Below are 19,193 nucleotides of genomic sequence, written 5' to 3' on the forward strand. Positions count from 1 at the left end.
CATCCACGTCCTGTGTAGAAGTACTCCTACGGTAGGGCTTTTACTGTGAAACACCATCCACGTCCTGTGTAGAAGTACTCCTATTGTAGGGCTTTTACTGTGAAACACCATCCACGTCCTGTGTAGAAGTACTCCTATGGTAGGGCTTTTACTGTGAAACACCATCCACGTCCTGTGTAGAAGTACTCCTATGGTAGGGCTTTTACTGTGAAACACCATCCACGTCCTGTGTAGATGTACTCCTATGGTAGGGCTGTGAGACAGCCCCATGCAGTGCGTGTAATGAGTGTGTGTAATAAGTGAGTGTAACTGAATGAATGAGGAGCCAATGTAATTAGTGATGTATTATTATGCTCGTGGTTTCCTTTCAAGTTATTTTAAATCTGTTAAATTAAATGTTTTTCTCTGTACTTATTGTACTTCTTGTGTCTCCTACTCTGTCTGGCTGTCTCTCTCTCTCTGTCTGTATGTCTGTCTGCCCTCTTCGCTCTCTCCCTGTCCGTCCTTGTTTCCCTCCCCATCTCTCCCCCTCCTCCCCCCTCTCTCTGTGTCCTTCTCTCTCTGTTCCCCCAACTCTCCCCTCCCTCCCTCCTCTCCACCTCTCTCCCCTCCCCCTCTCTCTCCCATCCCTCCCCCATCTCTCCCTATCCCCCCTCCCCCCTCTCTCTCCCCCCCCATCCCTCCCCCTCTCTCCCCTCCCCCTCTCTCTCCCATCCCTCCCCCATCTCTCCCTATCCCCCCTCCCCCCTCTCTCTCTCCCCCTTCCCCCCTCTCTCCCCCTCCCTCCCCTCCTCCCTCCCTCTCCCATCTTTCTCCCCCCCCTCCCTCTCTCCCCTCTCCCATCTATTCCCCCCCCCTTCCTCCCCTCTCTTCCCCATCCCCTCCCTCGACCCCCAGACAACGGCTACTACTTCCCGTTCAGCCGGCGGTACCGGGGGAAGCGTGACGGGGCGGTGAGCGTGATCCGGCCGGCGGACGGCGTCGGCGAGGGCCCCCAGCGGCGCCGGAAGGACCCGGTGCTGCTGCTGCCTTGGTGGAAGGAGATCCTGGGCACTATCGTCTTCTGCATCGCCGCCACCACCTACGTGGTGCGCAAGTTCTTCCACCCGCCTGCGCCCGCCGCCTACGCTCGGGTAAGACCCCGCCCACACACCCTGGTCACGCCCACACACCTGGCCATTGATCACACACCTGGCCCACACACCTGGCTCGGTCCTCACACACCTGGCCCCGCCCACACACCTGGCTCTGCCCACACACACCTTTCTCCACCCTCACACACCTGGCTCCGGCCACACACCTGGCCCCGCCCACACACCTGGCTCCGGCCACACACCTGGCTCTGCCCACACACCTGGCTCGGTCCTCACACACCTGGCCCCGCCCACACACCTGGCCCTGCCCACAAACCTGACTCCGCTCAAACACCTGGACATGATCACACACCTTTCCCAACCCACACACCATGCCATGATCACCCACCTGGCCCCGCCCACACACCTGGCTCCGGCCACACACCTGGTCCCGCCCACACACCTGGCTCTGCCCACACACCTGGCTCTGCCCACACACCTGGCTCTGGCCACACACCTGGCCCTGCCCACAAACCTGACTCCGCTCAAACACCTGGCCATGATCACGCACCTTTCCCCACCCACACACCATGCCGTGATCACACACCTGGCCCCGCCCACACACCTGGTCACGCCCACACACCTGTAGTCCTAGTCCATGTTAGGTCCTTTCTTATTCTGTTTGTTTTGATGTGTGTGACTCAGTCCGGGCCGTCTGTGACTTTTAACAACATATACTCGACGTTCTGGTCTATTTTAAGTAGAAACAGAGAGAGGAAGTAGACACCCCATGAACGATTAGCAAGCTTTGAGTAAAATCAATACTAAAATCATTAACATTAATGAAGAGCTACTATACTTATATAGTGATGTATTACTATGCCAAGCGTTTCCTTTTGAAGTTATTTTAAATGTATTAAAAAAAAAAACACTTTTCTTTTGTAGTTATTTTAATCTCCATCTCTATCGCTCTCTCTCTCTCTCTCTCTAATGGAGTTGAATTTGCCCCAGCTTCCCTGCTGTGACTCTTAAAGTCAGACCAATATGGTAACCATGTTATATTGGTTAACTCGTTGAGCCACGGCTGCGCTCGTCACCTGACGTGGCCACCTGACGTGGCCACCTGACGTGGTCACCTGACGTGGGCGTGTGTTGTTGACCATGTGACCCGTGTGGCCGTGCTCCACAGCAGCGGAAGGAGTCGGAGACGCAGTGCCAGACCGACGCCAAGTTTGACCTTGCGGTGGTGGAGGCCAGAGAGCTGGTTGCCATAGAGACGCGCTCCAGCGAATACGTGTCCAGGTGGGTTGAGGGGCCCTGCCCCGGGCCCCGCGTCGGCTCTGACTTTCTGCTGGTTCTTCTTCGCTCTGTTTGGGCTGCCTCGCACAAACCCTCACTCTTTCATTCACTTGTTCACTCGCTCGTTCGCCCCCTTGTTCACTCACTTGTTAGTTCGTCCGTTCGTTCACACACTCTCGGCACAGACACTCCCCCCCCCCCCCCCCCCCAGTCAGTCCTCCACTGGTTCATTCAGTCTCATTCATTCACTCACTCTCACTCATTCATTCATTCACTCACTCTCACTCATTCACTCACTCTCACTCATTCATTCACTCACTCTCACTTACTCACTCACTCTCACTCATTCATTCACTCACTCTCACTCACTCACTCTCACTCACCCACTCACTCACTCACTCACTCACTCACTCACTCACTCACTCACTCACTCACTCACTCACTCACTCACACACTCACACACTCATTCAAGGGGCACACACACGGACACCCACCCATCCCCTCACCAGCCTGCTGGTGAGTGAGCGCGTGTGTGTGTGTGCGCGCGGCGCGGCAACAGGACGGGGGGGAGTGCTGTTACCATGGTGACCGCCGGTCTTCCCGCCGCCCTCCCCGGCAGGACTCTGAGACAGATGGGCCGGTCCGCCCCCCGCTGCTCGCGCCTTGATTGGGCGACTGCGACGAGCGTTTGCGTCAAAACCGGAGTGACCTTGTGTCGCCAGCCGGGGCCACGCCCTGCAGTACCCCGACCGCCACTAGGGGGCGCGGGGGGAAGGGCCCCCCGGGCGCCGCCGGGCCGGCCCCTGCAGACGCCACATGGTTACATTCATGAGAAGAGGGTCTCGGTCAGGCCCGGGGGGGAGACGGGGGACGGGGGGGAGAGGGGGGAGGATTCTATTAGTTTCCACCGTGGGAGATTCAGCTCCTCCTTTGTAGTTTAGATACGAAGTCGAGGAGGCACACGCGCGCAGGCACGCCACGCACGCACACACACACGCCCGCCCGCACACGCATAGACACAGCCTACCCTGTCCAATCCTCGCGTTACAGAAGAAGAAGAAGAAAAAAAAAGGGGATCGCTCTTTGAATATTCATTCAATCATCATTCGTCTTGGAAAGTATCAATATTGTCTGTTTCCATACGATTTGGGAATAAAGTGGTTCTGTATTCACGGCTCACTGTGCTGTTGACGATCACGATTATGATGATGATGATGATGATGATGATGATGATGATGGTGGTGTCCTTCCTCCCAGGTACCTGACGGACTTCGAGCCGATGCAGTGTCTGGGGCGCGGCGGGTTTGGCGTTGTGTTCGAAGCCCGCAACAAGGTGGACGACTGCAACTACGCCATCAAGAGGATCCGCCTGCCCAACAGGTACACCTGTCTGTGGATCACCTGTCTGTGGCGCACCTGTGTGGTGCACTTGTCTGTTGTGCACCTGTCTGTGGCGAACCTGTCTGTGGATCAGCGGTCTGTCACATACTTGTCTTTCACACACCTGTCTGTGGTGTAGCTGTTTGTGGTGCAGCTGTCTGTGGCACACCTGTCTGTGGCACACCTGTCTGTGGATCACCTGTCTGTGGCGCACCTGTGTGGTGCACTTGTCTGTGGTGCACCTGTCTGTGGCGAACCTGTCTGTGGATCAACTGTCTGTCACATACTTGTCTTTCACACACCTGTCTGTGGTGTAGCTGTTTGTGGTGCAGCTGTCTGAGGCGCACCTGTCTGTGGCGCACCTGTCTGTGGATCACCTATCTGTGGCACAGCTGGCTGTGGTGCAGCTGTCTGTGGTCACCTATCTGTGGCACAGCTGTCTGTGGCGCAGCAGTTTACCCAGATATGCATGGCATAGTTGCATAGGTAGATCGGTGTCTGAACCCTCTTGAGGGTCTAAAGGTCCTTAGTTTACAGACTCATCAACAAGCTTATCGTTTGTAGCTGTAAACAACATTGCGTGGCGCGATGCACACACTCACTTGGCCTTGGCCTTATATAACCCACAGATGTTCATCTGAGTCAGACAGAATTATACAAAGTTGGTCATAATGAAAAGGGCTACAGGCCAAAAATGATTGTGCTATATTGCGAAAATTCCTTAAATTCTTATTGGTTCCTGACTCCGGTTGTGTGACTCTGGTTTCTGCTGACTGCTAGCAAAGTACAACTCTAAAGCTTCACATTTCAAATTTCCCCTGGAACCTGCCCACCTCCTAGGAGTCCAGAGAGTACCCCTAGATGATGGTTCTCTCCCGTTATCCTGACTGGGTGCTGGTCCTCACTCTGGTACTGACTGGGTTCTCTGGTCCTGACGGGGTCTATGTTCCTGACGAGGTCTATGTTCCTGACGGGGTCTATGTTCCTGACGGGGTCTCTGTTCCTGACGGGGTCTATGGTCCTGACGGGTTCTGTGGTCCTGACGGGTTCTTTGGTCCTAAGGTGGTCCAGACGGGTTCTTTGGTCCTGACGGGTTCTTTGGTCCTGACGGGTTCTTTGGTCCTGACGGGTTCTCTGGTCCTCAGTGTGTTCTTTGGTCCTGACGGGTTCTGTGGTGTTGACTCTGCTCCTGACGGGTTCTATGGTGTTGACTGTGGTCCTGACGGGTTCTCTGGTCCTCACTGTGCTCTGTGGTGCTGAGGGGTTCTGTGACGGGTTCTGTGGTGTTGACTCTGGTCCTGACGGGTTCTCTGGTCCTCACTGTGCTCTGTGGTGCTGACGGGTTCTGTGGTGTTGACTGTGGTCCTGACGGGTTCTCTGGTCCTCACTGTGCTCTGTGGTGCTGACGGGTTCTGTGGTGTTGACTGTGGTCCTGACGGGTTCTCTGGTCCTCACTGTGCTCTGTGGTGCTGACGGGTTCTGTGGCGGGTTCTGTGCTGCAGGGAGGTGGCCCGGGAGAAGGTGATGCGGGAGGTGAAGGCGCTGGCCAAGCTGGAGCACCCCGGGATCATCCGCTACTTCAACGCCTGGCAGGAGACCCCCCCCGAGGGCTGGCAGGAGGAGAACGACCAGCGCTGGCTGGACGCCAGGTACCCCCCCACCACCTCATGAACCCCCCCACAACTCATGTACCTCTCACACTCATAGACCCTGTCCCCCTCACGTACCCCCTAACATTTACCCCTTCACCACTCAAGTACCCCCTTACACTTACCCCTTCATCACTAAGTACCCCCTAACACTTACCCCTTCACCACTCAAGTCCCCCCTTACACTAACCCCTTCATCACTAAGTACCCCCTTACACTAACCCCTTCATCACTCAAGTCCCCCCTTACACTTACCCCTTCACCACTCAAGTCCCCCCTTACACTAACCCCTTCATCACTAAGTCCCCCCTAACACTTACCCCTTCATCACTAAGTACCCCCTAACACTTACCCCTTCATCACTAAGTACCCCCTAACACTTACCCCTTCATCACTAAGTACCCCCTCCCGCGCTGCTCTGCCCCAAAGCTCTGCACTAGGACTCCTCCCCTGTGGTGACGCCTGCCGGCGCTGTCCTCAGCCTCTCTTTGTCTGACGTCTGACCGTTGTGTGTGAAGTGTGAGTGTGAAGCGTAGCCTGGCCTCCGCAGGTCCACCCCAGCCCCTCCGACAAGCGGCGCGTTGTAGACCCGCAGCTCTGTCGCTCCCACGACCTGCAGCACTAAAACGCCCGCTCTCTGCCCTCGGCCCTGCAGCACCACCGACTGGCCACTGACGCTCCCCGACCACCTGGAGGCGCTGTCGGTCAAGGTGCCCGTGTTCAGCTCCGTCTCGCCGGCCGCGTTCGGGCCGGGCGGCGACACGTCGGCCAGCGCGGCCGGGGGCCCCCCGCGGGGCTCCGAGGACAGCCTGGCCTCGGAGCAGGACAGCCAGGCCGCGCCGGAGGCCTCGGACACCCCCCACTCCTTCGAGCTGTGCCCCCGGCGTTGCCACGGCGACTGCACCTCCTCCTCCTTCGACATCGTGTTCGAGGACTCCGGCTGCGACCGCGACGCCGACGGCGAGGGGGGCGACTCGGTCTCCGAGGGCAACAGCCCCGGCACGCTGACGGAGAAGGCGGACAGCTCCTCCTCCACCTCGTCTTCCTCCTCCTGCACAAGGGGCCTGGAGAACGTGCCGCCCGCCTCCTCCTCGCCCCCCAGGCCCAACTCACTCGCCCTGGCCATCCCCGCCCACACCCCCGCCAGGAACCAGCCTTCGCCCAAGGTCAGTGGGTCACTTTGAACTGAAATGTGTACCTGGAGTGTGTTACCACCAGGTGTGGTAACAGGTGTGTTTGTGGACTCAGGTGTTCTGTACAGGTGTGGTAACAGGTGTGTTTGTGGACTCAGGTGTTCTGTACAGGTGTGGTAACAGGTGTGTTTGTGGACTCAGGTGTTCTGTACAGGTGTGGTAACAGGTGTGTTTGTGGACTCAGGTGTTCTGTACAGGTGTGGTAACAGGTGTGTTTGTGAACTCAGGTGTTCTGTACAGGTGTGGTAACAGGTGCGTTTGTGAACTCAGGTGTTCTGTACAGGTGTGGTAACAGGTGCGTTTGTGAACTCAGGTGTTCTGTACAGGTGTGGTAACAGGTGCGTTTGTGGACTCAGGTGTTCTGTACAGGTGTGGTAACAGGTGCGTTTGTGAACTCAGGTGTTCTGTACAGGTGTGGTAACAGTTGTGTTTGTGGACTCAGCTGTTCTGTACAGGTGTGGTAACAGTTGTGTTTGTGGACTCAGGTGTTCTGTACAGGTGTGGTAACAGGTGTGTTTGTGGACTCAGCTGTTCTGTACAGGTTTGGTAACAGGTGTGCTTGTGGACTCGGGTGTACAGATGTGGTAACATGGGTCATTGTGGTCTCCAGGTGTACCTGTACATCCAGATGCAGCTGTGTCGTAAGGACACGCTGAAGGACTGGATGGCCCAGCGCTGCAGTCCGGATCAGAGGGAGCGTACCGAGTGTCTGGAGGTCTTCCTCCAGATCGCTGAGGCCGTCGACTTCCTGCACAGCAAGGGCCTGATGCACAGAGACCTCAAGGTAGACCCTCACACCCTCACACACACGCACGCACGCACGCACGCACACACACACACACACACACAGACCGTAGAAAGACATTTTTTCCATTGACCTTTACTTCAGTTTATCATTCATAACCTCAACTAACCAGCAGTAAAACTGAGCTAAACATCACCTCCTTCATGTAAGTCCTTCTCACCTCTGGACACTAGATTTTCGTCTTTGCCGAGACTTTATTAGTTCAGATGTCCTCAGTATTACTGCTACGGGGAAATAATTGCAGTGTTAAAAACAGGAGGAATTCAGCTTAGAGCTGTAATAATGTGTTAATAATTAAATGCCTTCATGAAGCCACGGTAGCCCATTAGACAAAGTACTCACTGAGACAGCGAGTGAACAGTGAAATAAATGCATAAATGTAAAGCTTCTACGGCCAATCTCTGGACAGCGCGGTCGGTCAAAAGTGGTTTTAACAGGACCTGATACAGCCCGGTTCGGATGCCTCGGGTTCTGTGGTTTTGGGGCTAGGCATTACTCGGAGAGGGGTAGAGGCTCAACACGATTGTTTATATGGTGTTGTCTTGACCGCTCAACGTTTAGAGGCAGGAACCGCATCGAGCAGAACTGGTTTTAGAACCACAAATGTGTGGTCTAAAGAGGAACTAATGTTAGCTTTACTATTGTTTGGTCCAATGAGGAACTATTGTTATGTTTACTATCTTGTGGTCAAATGAGGTGAAAGAAGAACGAATCAAACCTGCGGTTGCTACAAAGCAGATTAGCCTACGTTAGCGTGGTTACCGCGGTTGGTGTGGTTAGCGTGGTGAGCGTGGTAACCGCACTGGCCCAGTTGTTCAGGCGCCAGTTAGACGTGGACCCCTGGTGGATCAGTCCCAGGGTCCCACGGTGTGACCCGACCCTACGCCTCTGAACTCCAGGGGAAAAAGTGTCCGAACCTAGGTACCCCCCCCCTCCCTCCAGGGACGGTTCTCCGTTATCTGCTCATCGGTGCCCAAACGGGCAGAAGCTTAATGTAGCACGGAGCGGCGAATCAGAGGCTAACGAGGCCTGCACACAGCCCAGACTCAAACCAACACCAAACTGCTCCGTTGCCTCTCGTCTGACCCGTTCGGCGGCAGAAAAGTTGCATTGAAACACCGCAAAGACTACTGCGAACTACACAGTAACGTGTACGTTCTGTGCACGCGCGAGATGCCTGCGCTTGTCTCATGCTGGTAGTCCGCCCCTCCCACACAGACAACACGCTGATTCGCCGGTTGTGTGCTGGCAGTACACAACAAATTAGAGGCTTTAATCCTCAGACGCCAACGCTCTCAGACTTTGCACGTTGAATCGGACCAGACACCGTTCACGCGGTTCCGAAAGCTTTTGGGCCAGTGTGTTCCACCCTTTGTATCAACGATTCCAGGCCGAAACATAAATGATCACATTCATCCGATCTTTCCTCACGATCCGCTAGCTGCCCGCCCCATAAGCAGGCCGTCAAATAAACGCATCTCTGTAGGCAGCCTATGCTCCGAGATCGCACACAAAAACAAATGGTACTACCAACCACTCAAAACCCAAATAAATAGTAAATTCCCAAATAAATAAATTCCAACCAATCAGCGACAAGGGGCGGGTGTTTTCGCGCTGCGTTCGTGATCGTCTTTTACTGGATGCACGAAACGCGGAAGGGAGGGGCTCCGTTTGTTCTTTAGGATCTGGCTTCGACTACCAACAGAAGTTCACGTCAGCCAACATCGCTGATGCGACCTTTAACGGGCGTCTTGTGTTTGGCCGCAGCCGTCCAACATCTTCTTCACCATGGACGACGTGGTGAAGGTGGGCGACTTCGGCCTGGTCACGGCCATGGACCAGGAGGAGGAGGAGGAGGAGCCGGCCCCCCTCACCCCCATGCCCGCCCTCACCCGCCACACCGGCCAGGTCGGCACCAAGCTCTACATGAGCCCCGAGCAGGTGAGAGGGCGTCGGCATGACGACGAGGACCCACGCCAGGGGGAGGGGGGAGCGGAACGTTTTATTGGCTAGTCGGCGGTTTGTTGTTTTGTTTTTTTTTTGTCGGGGGGTTACGTTTTTGACGATAATTGTTGGATTACGTTTTTTTTCTTTGTTTTTTGAAGATGTTCAGAGACCGGAAGATTGATTCTGACCAAAACCCCAGAATTTGAAAATTGTTTAATAGAAATAGTAGAAAGGAAAAGAGGGTTAAGTTCTGAGATCCTAACCTCCGTTCTGTTAAACGTTCTTTGAACAATATGTTTAGCCAAATAATAGATAATTGAGTGTAGCTAGCAAAGATGCTACATCTCCTTCATGTTGCTTATTCTATCTCTTCAGCAGTTTATTTTCATTTATTAAAAATAATCCACTTTAAGTATTACATATGAGACTAAAGTCCCAGCACAAATATAAAACGCATATCTCATCAAAATATCAGGAGCAAACGCGGCCATGTGTCGACCATATCTGGCTCTCTGGCTCCCCCTGCTGTTACCAACCGGCAAGCTGGTTTATTAGACCGTTACAACGTTTATAGACCTCTTAACTGCTAGGAGGAAGACAAATGCATTCGACCCGACAAATAAAATCCAAAGCAGATGATTCAACCAGTGGCAAAGTTTACGATTGTCTTGATGTGTTTTCTCAGTGCAAAAGGTGACTGTTGTGCGTTGTGTTGTGCTGCTCAGCTGTCGGGGAACTCGTACTCGCACAAGGTGGACATCTACTCCCTGGGCCTCATCCTGTTTGAGCTGCTCTGGCCCTTCAGGACACAGATGGAGCGGATCCGGGTTAGTAACCCCTCCCCGAGACTGTCCCTAGACCCTCCCTAGAACCCTCCCTAGACCCTCCCTAGAACCCTCCCTAGACCCTCCCTATATCCGCCCCTAGACCCTCCCTAGAACCCTCCCTAGAACCCTCCCTAGACCCTCCCTATATCCGCCCCTAGACCCTCCCTAGACCCTCCCTAGACCCTCCCTAGAACCCTCCCTAGACCCTCCCTAGACCCTCCCTAGAACCCTCCCTAGACCCTCCCTATATCCACCCCTAGACCATCCCTAGAACCATCCCTAGACCCTCCCTAGACCCTCCCTATATCCATCCCTAGAACCCTCCCTAGACCCTCCCTATATCCATCCCTATATCCATCCCTAGAACCCTCCCTAGACCCTCCCTAGAACCCTCCCTAGACCCTCCCTAGACCCTCCATAGACCCTCCCTAGACCGTCCCTAGACCGTCCCTAGTCCGTCCCTAGTCCGTCTCTAGACCGTCCCTAGTCCGTCCCTAGACCGTCCCTAGACCGTCCCTAGACCGTCCATAGACTAGAGATCATGTGTAATGTGCACATGGAAACACGCTGCCCATAAATGATATACATCATACATATATACACACACTTAATCTGTTAATCTGGTGAACCTTACAGATAATGCATATATATATATATATACATTAACATGGTGTACCTTTACATATTATATAGTAAATAATTATACACACACTTAATATGTTAATCTGCTGAACCTTTAAATATTATATAGATGATATATATTGTATATACTGTAGCACTTTTGTGACTTATTTCTTTATCTACCTTATTTTTTATCATCACCTAGCCCTGTACTTATTACCCACTTACCGCCCTATGATACTTGTTATTTCTAACATAATGCAGCACTTACTGCCTTATGATTATTGAATCAATCGTCCAGATAATATCTAATCTCCCTCCGAGCAGCCATTGTTTCGTACCAGCTATTAGCCTTGGGACGTCTTTGTCCTCTAGACAAAGGTCTGCTCGCTTCCAATCTGGTGTTTACTTCCTGTGCCCAACAGACGCTGACGGAGGTGCGGGCTCTCCAGTTCCCCGACGCCTTCTCCAAAAACAACGTTCAGGAGGTGAGCGACCCCCTGGTGCCCCCTAGTGGCGGGCTGAGGTATCGCCGCTGTCTGCCGCAGCCAGGCTGAGCTGACGATAGCAGACGTGACATGTGGCCCGCGGTTAGAAAAACATGTCTCCAGTTATTTTCTCGAGCCAAATATGGAAATGAACAATCGTTAAAAACAAACGATGACATGGTAGTGCCTGTGTCACATACTCTGTTCTCCTAATTTAAATTTAATTTGAATTAAATGAAACCTACTTTACATATTTTAAATGGGTGTCCTTTTCAATGGCGCTGTGACTGTCGGTTTGTGTTAAACCACAATCCAGTAACTATGTTTACCTGTTCGTGTAATCTGATTAGCATAAACCCTCACTAATCTTTCCTGTGTGTGTGTGTGTGTGTGTGTCTCTATCTCTATTTGTGTGTGTGTGTGTCTCTATTTGTGTGTGTGTGTGTCTCTTTGTGTGTGTGTGTCTCTCTATGTGTGTGTGTGTGTGTCTCTGTGTGTGTGTGTGTGTGTCTCTCTCTCTGTGTGTGCGTGTGTGTCTCTGTATGTGTGTGTGTGTGTTTGTCGCTGTGTGTGTGTGTCTCTCTCTCTGTGTTTGTGCCTCTGTGTGTGTGTGTGTGTGTGTGTGTGTGTGTGTGTCTCTGTGTGTGTGTGTGTCTCTCTCTGTGTGCGTGTGTGTGTGTGTGTGTCTGTATGTGTGTGTGTGTGTGTCTCTCTCTGTGTGTGTGTGTGTGTCTCTCTCTGTGTGTGTGTGTGTCTCTCTCTGTGTGTGTGTGTGTGTGTGTCTCTGTGTGTGTGTGTGTGTGTGTGTGTGTGTGTGTAGCTGGGCATGGTGCGCAGCATGTTGTCCTGGAACCCCTCGGAGCGCCCGGAGGCGGCTGACATCACGGAGACCCCCCTCTTCCAGGACCTGGAGCTGCCCTGCCGCCCCGCCATGAGGCAGCGCTCACGCACCTACAGCGCCTCCTCCATGGGCCGGCCCGCACGCCAGTCCTCCTCCTCCTCCTCCTGAAGACCTGCTCCTCCTCCTCCTGAAGACCTGCTCCTCCTCCTCCTCCTGGAGACCTGCTCCTGCTCCTCCTCCTCCTGAAGACCTCCTCCTGCTTCTCTTCCTCCTGAAGACCTCCTCCTGCTCCTCCTGCTCCTCCTCTTCCTGAAGACCTCCTCGAACTCCTTCTCCTGAATACCTTCTCCACATCCTGTAGACCTTCTCCTGCTCTTCCTCCTGCCCCTCCTTAAGACTGCCAATCCCCCATCTCACGCCCCCTTATGATAACCCCACCACTTGCTATAAGCAAGGCCGTAACTGTAGTCCCGCCCCCTCTTTCTCTTATCCAGTGTTAATTTCGTTAACGATAAATATGACGAAAAACGTTCGTCAACAACCTTTTTTCCATGACCAAGACGAGACGTTGAAGAGCTAAAAGTAGATCTTTGATAATAATAACTATGACGAAATGTAAGTTTTGTTTTCGTTGACGAGACAGGACTAAAATGTTAGTGGTGTGCTATTTGGACATTCAAAATGAACGATATTTTTCCAATCGTTACCCTCCCGTAACGTTCTTATGCAACTGTTCACTCCTCCAGGAAATAGGACGGACCTTAGCTACGACTTGGAAACGGGAGGAATAGTGCACTCAGCTATGAGCTAACGTTATGCATTGTACATATTTATAATTCAAAATTCGTCCCAGCCTTTATACCTCAGATACTCTAGGGTCTATAGAATATAAACGCGTTGTCTGATTACAGTTTAATTAATTTTTCACAATTTACCGGCTCTTGTTTTGAAGAGAATCACCGCGCCATTCGTTTCAATGGGAATCGCGACAGTCTTTACTTTCAACATAAGGTGTACTTTGAAATTTGTCCCAGCCTTTATACCGAAGATATTATAGGGTCTATAGCACACAACCACGTTTTCTGATTACAGTTTAGTGCATTTTTCACAATTTACCAGCTATCGTTTTGAGGGCTGAACAGACAAGAGTTCTAAATTGTGACGTCACATTTCCATAGCAACCGATTTTCGGTTCTACTCAAACCAAATTAACTAGGGGAAATCCTATGCCACACGAACCTTTTAGAGAAAAGGAACGATTTTTTTGCGAATTGATTTGCGAGTTTGCTTTACCAATGATGTAAGTAATATTGAGAATAGATTGTCTTCATATGAAAAAAAACTAAACTAAACTAACGTTTACAAACTTTTCCTTTTAATATCCCAGGGGAATACATGAACGCCTCGACATGTTTCGATTGGTAGGTATTTTCACCTCTTGAAATTGATATATTTTCATTTTCAAAGAAACAACACATGGAAGCAATGGAGAACGCCATCTATCGTTCGGTTGTTTAGAACTGAAAATCCGGTGGCCAGGACATCGTGACGTTTTCACTTTAGTACTCTATTTGAGTGGAACAACTTAGCAGGTGTCCATACATATGGGGTAAGCCTAATTGAACTAGTTTAAAAAGAGAAAACATTTTGACTAAAAGTTGACTAAAATGTGAGGACTTTTCGTCAACTAAAACTACAAAGGAAAACAATGACTAAAATGCGACTAAATCTAATAAGCATTTTCGTCTAAACACTAAGACTAAGACTAAATCTAAAATAGCCGACAAAATGAACACTGCTCTTATCATGCCCGTATTCTAACTCTAACCCCTTGTTCTAACGCTGCCCCTTAATCTAGCCACGCCCACTTACTATAGCCCCTCCCCTTACTCTAGCCCCGCCCTCTTATTCTATGTACACCCCCTTACTCTATCCCCGCCCTCTTACTCTATCCCCGCCCTCTTACTCTAGCCCCGCCCCTTACTCTAGCCCCGCCCTCTTATTCTATGTCCACCCCCTTACTCTATCCCCGCCCCCTTACTCTATCCCCGCCCTCTTACTCTAGCCCCGCCCTCTTACTTTAGCCCCGCCCTCTCTACTCTAGCCCCGCCCTTCCTACTATAACCCTCTGTTTGTTGAAGACTCAGTTTGGGTCTGGTACTGGTCAGTACTGGTCGTACTGGGACAGCACACAGGCATTACTGCCAGCTCTACTTCCTCCCGGTCCTCCGCGTCAGTATCCAGCGATGTTCCAAAACACAGCAGAGCATTCCCGCACCCTCTCCCATTAAGACAGTATTCCCAAAGGTTTCAACGGTTTTCTCCTCATTCTGGAAAACTGCCACTGGCTGTGAACGCCCGATCCCTGGCTGTCGTTTTCTATTGGACCAGGTCGCCTGTCTGACTATGACCTCACTTCCTGTCTGACTATGACCTCACATCCTGGCTGACCGGGACCCCCCCCTGGTCCCACACCCCTGAGTATGCCTGATTTGGAAGACCAAAAATGTACCACCCATCTTTTTAAGACCTTTTATTACTTTTTTCAATCTTTTTTGGACACGTTTTTTGAGGTTTTTCTAAAAACGGGCGATTAATCACGTCTTAGTGGAGCGGTTTGGGGTGAGGTGACTGAGTTGTGACTGACTCCCATTTGAACCAATCCCACACGGTCCCGCCTCTTTTTTTTTCTTTCGCTGCACGGCCCCTGATTAGCCGAGACCGAGGCCGGGGGGCGGGGCTGAAAAGATTGCAGTAGCATGAGCTTTGTGTACATAGGACGAAGGACCAGGTGAACCTTCTCTTTGTTAGCTGGTTAAAGAGCCAAGCGGGTTAACCCTTCTCTTTGTAAGCTGGTTAACGAGCCAAGCGGGATAATCTTGTACATAGTAACACGTTAGTCATTTTGCTCTGTTACTGAGCAGTGGCACAGCCCTGATGCATTGTGGGAATAAGGAACCGGTGGGGGGTTAGGGGCGGGGCTGCGTCTAACGCATCGATGAATGTTGGCCTGTGCCTTCCAGACTGGCTCAACCCCAGGCGCTTGTTTCGCCATCGCCCACGCTGCCAGGTGGGCGGTGCTTGCCTTGGCGCGGCGTGCGGGGGGGAGGAGCTCACCAAAGAGGACAACGAGCACACCTCCTCTCTGTAGCGCCGCCCAGTTCAGTACGCCCTCCCCCCGCGTTGCCTAGCTCCGCCCCTGAGGGGGGCAGCGGTGGTAAACACCTCCCCTCTGCGCAGCACCGCCCCACAAATCAAACCCACCAGAATGAGCTCTGATGTGGTTTCTCTGGGCTGGGTGCGCCGGGGGAGGACACACCCCGGACCTAGAGGGAGACGACGGTGCAGGTCGGGGGTGGGGGGTCCACTTCCTGGCCCACTTCCTGGTCCACTTCCTGGTTTGACTGGAGAACGCGGCGGCGGCTGTAAAGTGCTTGAATGATTGTACTTTTTCTACCAACTACTTTTTTGGGGACACTGCCGGTTTTTTTGGGAATACGTTTCTGCGGTTTTCATTTTTTCATGACTGTAAAGTTCTGAATGAGACGGTCAGCTGTTCTGTCCGTCTGTCCATCTCTCTGTCCGTCCGACCCCATTGTAGATGACTCATAATCAATGTGATCGATCGCTTGTCAAGGCACAAAACACGATTCGACTTATCAATAAGGGGGACTTTTAAAGGGGCATTCCGGATCGCTTCTTCTGCATTTAGTTGGCATGGCAACGCCCGTGCTGGGCATTCGACGTGGAAGCTGGGAGCTGAATGACGCTGATGAGCCAATTCCTTCTTTGGGTGCTTTTTGAAGTCCTCGTCGTCAGGGAATACTGTGACAGCCAGACCAAGGGAAACGATCGTTGGGCCCTTGCATCGATTAGCCGTGTCTGTGCCTCGCGCGTCCGAGCCATCCCCACTGTTTAACCCCCCAGGCCTCACTAGCCGAGCACCGATGACGGCCTGTGTTCCCCAGCTGGACTTTTGAAAACTGTACATATGTTGATTAATTTTATTTATGTTTCTGGATCAATCCGTTTGGGGTTGGCGTTATGAACGCGCTTCACGGAGCGCTGTACGATGATGATGACTTCTTCCAAGTCTTAAATTTAATAAACCGTTCTATAATGTTTGTACCTCCTAGTGTCCTGTATGTGTGTTTCTGTTGCTGGGGTTGGGGTTGTGAATAACTGATATATTGACCTGATGTTTATTACTTAAGAAAGGCCCAAGTCAACTACAGGAACTTGAATCAACGTAACTTTAATTTAAAAATCCAGTTTAAACCAACCTGTTGTTTATTTATAGAGCACCTGTCAAACACACCATTCAAAGTTCTCTACAAATGCAGCCGTCACATAAATCATAAAAACATTTAAAGGAACATCAATAAAACGCAATAAAATAATATTTGTAATAGATAAATGGTAGTTTTATAAACTTATCGGATAAATAAAAATCCCGGATTATTACTTTTTCTGACCACCGTGAATGAAGAAATAACGAATTCCTTTACACTGGAATGCTTCCTCCATTTAGATATTAAATTATTTTATTATTATATTATCATATTAGCCTCATCAATGAAGATTAAACCCCCGCGCGCGCCGCGCCTCCCTCGCGAGGTTGCGCATTTCCTCGCTGCCGACGTCACTTCCAGGTGTCACTAGGCTGCTCGGTGCGGCGCTGGGGAGCAGAGCCGCCGGGAAGATGTGAACCAGGCCAGCGCTCAAGACCCGTCACAACAATACCGATAATAAAGCCTATCTGTTCGACACTGAGCGCGCCGACGGACGTACGGTACGGGACGGGAGTCTACACGGACAGCACGTTGATACGCGGCGTTGTCTCTCCCGTATCAGCGGAGTAGCGGAGCGCACCGCCCGGAGCAGCCATCTTTAGTGGGAGAATGGACGGGGGGGCGACGCGGCGGGCCTGGTCGGGCTGCGGCCGGAGCCTGAGCCGCGGGGGCCCAGGGACGCTGCTCACGCCTCTGCTGGTGCTCTTCTCCGTGGTTGGTCTCCTCTCCGGGACTCCCCGGCTGACGGATGTGAAAGACTGCGACAAACCCTGCGTGAACGGCCGGTGCAACACGGCCACTGGCGGCTGTGTGTGCCTGGCCGGCTGGGTGGGGGAGCAGTGCCAGCACTGCGGTGGTCGCTTCAGGTACGGTGCACGGCGGGGATAATACACACACGCACTGTTGTTTTTATTTCATGAAAGGGGATTCGGACGTTTTTTCAGTCATCGCGGCCTGGTGGTGCACGGAAGCCTTGCTTGGTGTGTGTGTTTTTTGTGTTCGTGTGTGTGTAGCCGATACCTGTCTGTGTGTGTCGTCGGGATGCGCCGATCACCTGAGCCTCATAATAACCGAGAGGGAAGGCCAGGAGACGGATCCTCAGCACCTGAGCACCGGGCCGTCCCGCTGTGGGGACCGGGGGTGTGCGGGCTCCGAGCCCCGCTCCCTGCTTCTACCCATCATATGGTTAATCGGTTATCACCGCACGGCTCGTATCGATACCCGGGGTTTATTATAGGAGACCGTAAATCTCCTATAATACAGGTGGTTGGACTTTGTGAGGTTGCGGTTTGTTGACAAAATGCAAAGCACGGGGGGGGGGGGGGGGGGGGGGCATGTGGGCCATGTGTGTTGTCATGGGGATTAGGAGGATACTACGAATGGGTGTGTTGTCAAGGTAATGGACGAGGTTGGCTGAACAATGTCTTGGAGTCACGTGTGTTCGGCGACTTCAAAGAACTGATGACTTCCATGGTGGATGGCTCCCTGTGTGTGTGTGTGTGTGTGTGTGTGTGTGTGTGTGTGTGTGTGTGTGTGTGTGTGTGTGTGTTTGTTTAATGATGCAGAACGGCGTGGTCATTCTAGATGATGTCACTGTGCGTTAAAGTCTTTGTAATGGTAATAAATAACGGATGCGTTCCGGTATGAACACGCGATACTTGGCGCCGAAGCAGACTCAAATCGAAACGTGTGACTTGCTACGTATTGCGTTGTTACTGTTACTGTTCCTAGTGTTGCTGGTACACCAGTGCCGCGGCCTTGATGGACTTATCTCAGCAGGCGGTCTGCTGCCTCCCTCCTGAATGATCCTCGTTCCCTCAGCGGTATTCGCTGTCTGCCTCACCATTGCCACGTTATCAATGAATCGGATTACGTCAGAGAGATTCCCGATGTCTCCCGGGAATCAATCCCCTTTTCAAGCCCAGCGTATTAGCGTATCTTCCATCTCCGTGACCCTACCTCTAGGCTCGTACCAGACCCCTATTAGACCTCCAACGGGGACAGGAAATGCCCTTCAGAACCTCAACAGGAAGAGGAGGGATCACAGCGGGGAGTCCCTCCTTCCATGGATGGACAGGAGGGGGGAGGAATATGATATCTAGTGTCCGGACAGTTCAGGGTGTTCGTCCAAGGTTCTGGGTTTGATATCCATCCCCGATGTCCGCTTACCTGTTGACATCCATGAGCAAGATGACCCCTAACCCCTCCTTACCTGCTCCTTAATGACATGGATCTGTACTGTCTAACCCCTACCTGCTCCTTATTGACCTGTCTCTGTACTGTCTAACCCCTACCTGATCCTTAATGACCTGTCTCTGTACTGTCTAACACCTACCTGCTCCATAATGACATGGATCTGAATTCACTGTTTAACCCCTACCTGCTCCTCTATAATTGGCTGATTCATTAATTCCACCACTCTCCACCTAAAACTGGTGTGTGGTGAGCGTTCTGGCGCCAATTGGCTGCTGTGCATCACCCAAGTGGGTGCTACACACTGGTGGTGGTTAGTGAGGTCCCTCCTTCACTGTAAAGCGTCTTCGAGTGTCCAGATTAGCGCTATGAATTCAATCAATTATTATTAATGACATGGATCTGAATTCACTGTCCAACCCCTACCTGCTCATTAATGACCGGTATCTGAATTCACTGTCTAACCCCCACTTTATTGACCTGGATCTGTACTGTGTAACCCAAACCTGCTCTTGAATTACATGGATCTGGATTCACTGTCTTACCCCTACCTGCCCCTTAGTGACATGGGTCTGAATTCAGTGT

General features: G+C 52.0%; 2 protein-coding genes across 4 annotated transcripts in view; both read left to right on the forward strand.

Moving 5' to 3' along the window:
- Positions 1-16,256, forward strand: part of eif2ak3 (eukaryotic translation initiation factor 2-alpha kinase 3) — a 45,978-nt gene extending 29,722 nt beyond the window's left edge. The window contains exons 9-18 of one of the 2 annotated variants that reach the window (XM_079752627.1): positions 898-1,133; positions 2,263-2,375; positions 3,630-3,752; positions 5,255-5,401; positions 6,057-6,567; positions 7,205-7,378; positions 9,167-9,340; positions 10,072-10,173; positions 11,220-11,282; positions 12,103-16,256. In XM_079752627.1, coding sequence (XP_079608753.1) covers positions 898-1,133; positions 2,263-2,375; positions 3,630-3,752; positions 5,255-5,401; positions 6,057-6,567; positions 7,205-7,378; positions 9,167-9,340; positions 10,072-10,173; positions 11,220-11,282; positions 12,103-12,291 — 1,832 coding nt within the window. In that variant the 3' untranslated portion in view covers positions 12,292-16,256. The remainder of the gene's footprint in view (positions 1-897; positions 1,134-2,262; positions 2,376-3,629; positions 3,753-5,254; positions 5,402-6,056; positions 6,568-7,204; positions 7,379-9,166; positions 9,341-10,071; positions 10,174-11,219; positions 11,283-12,102) is intronic. The other variant, XM_079752628.1, reaches the window with a different exon arrangement.
- A 534-nt stretch (positions 16,257-16,790) lies between these two features.
- atrn (attractin) overlaps positions 16,791-19,193 on the forward strand; it is an 88,765-nt gene continuing 86,362 nt past the window's right edge. For both annotated transcript variants that reach the window (XR_013812492.1, XM_079752919.1), the window contains exon 1: positions 16,791-17,281. Coding sequence is in view for 1 of the 2 variants with exons in the window: in XM_079752919.1 (XP_079609045.1) it covers positions 17,025-17,281 (257 nt within the window). In the remaining variant the exon portion in view is untranslated. The remainder of the gene's footprint in view (positions 17,282-19,193) is intronic.

The sequence above is a fragment of the Pollachius pollachius genome (assembly GCF_949987615.1).
Source record: "Pollachius pollachius genome assembly, chromosome: 15".
Classification (NCBI taxonomy): Eukaryota; Metazoa; Chordata; class Actinopteri; order Gadiformes; family Gadidae; genus Pollachius; species Pollachius pollachius.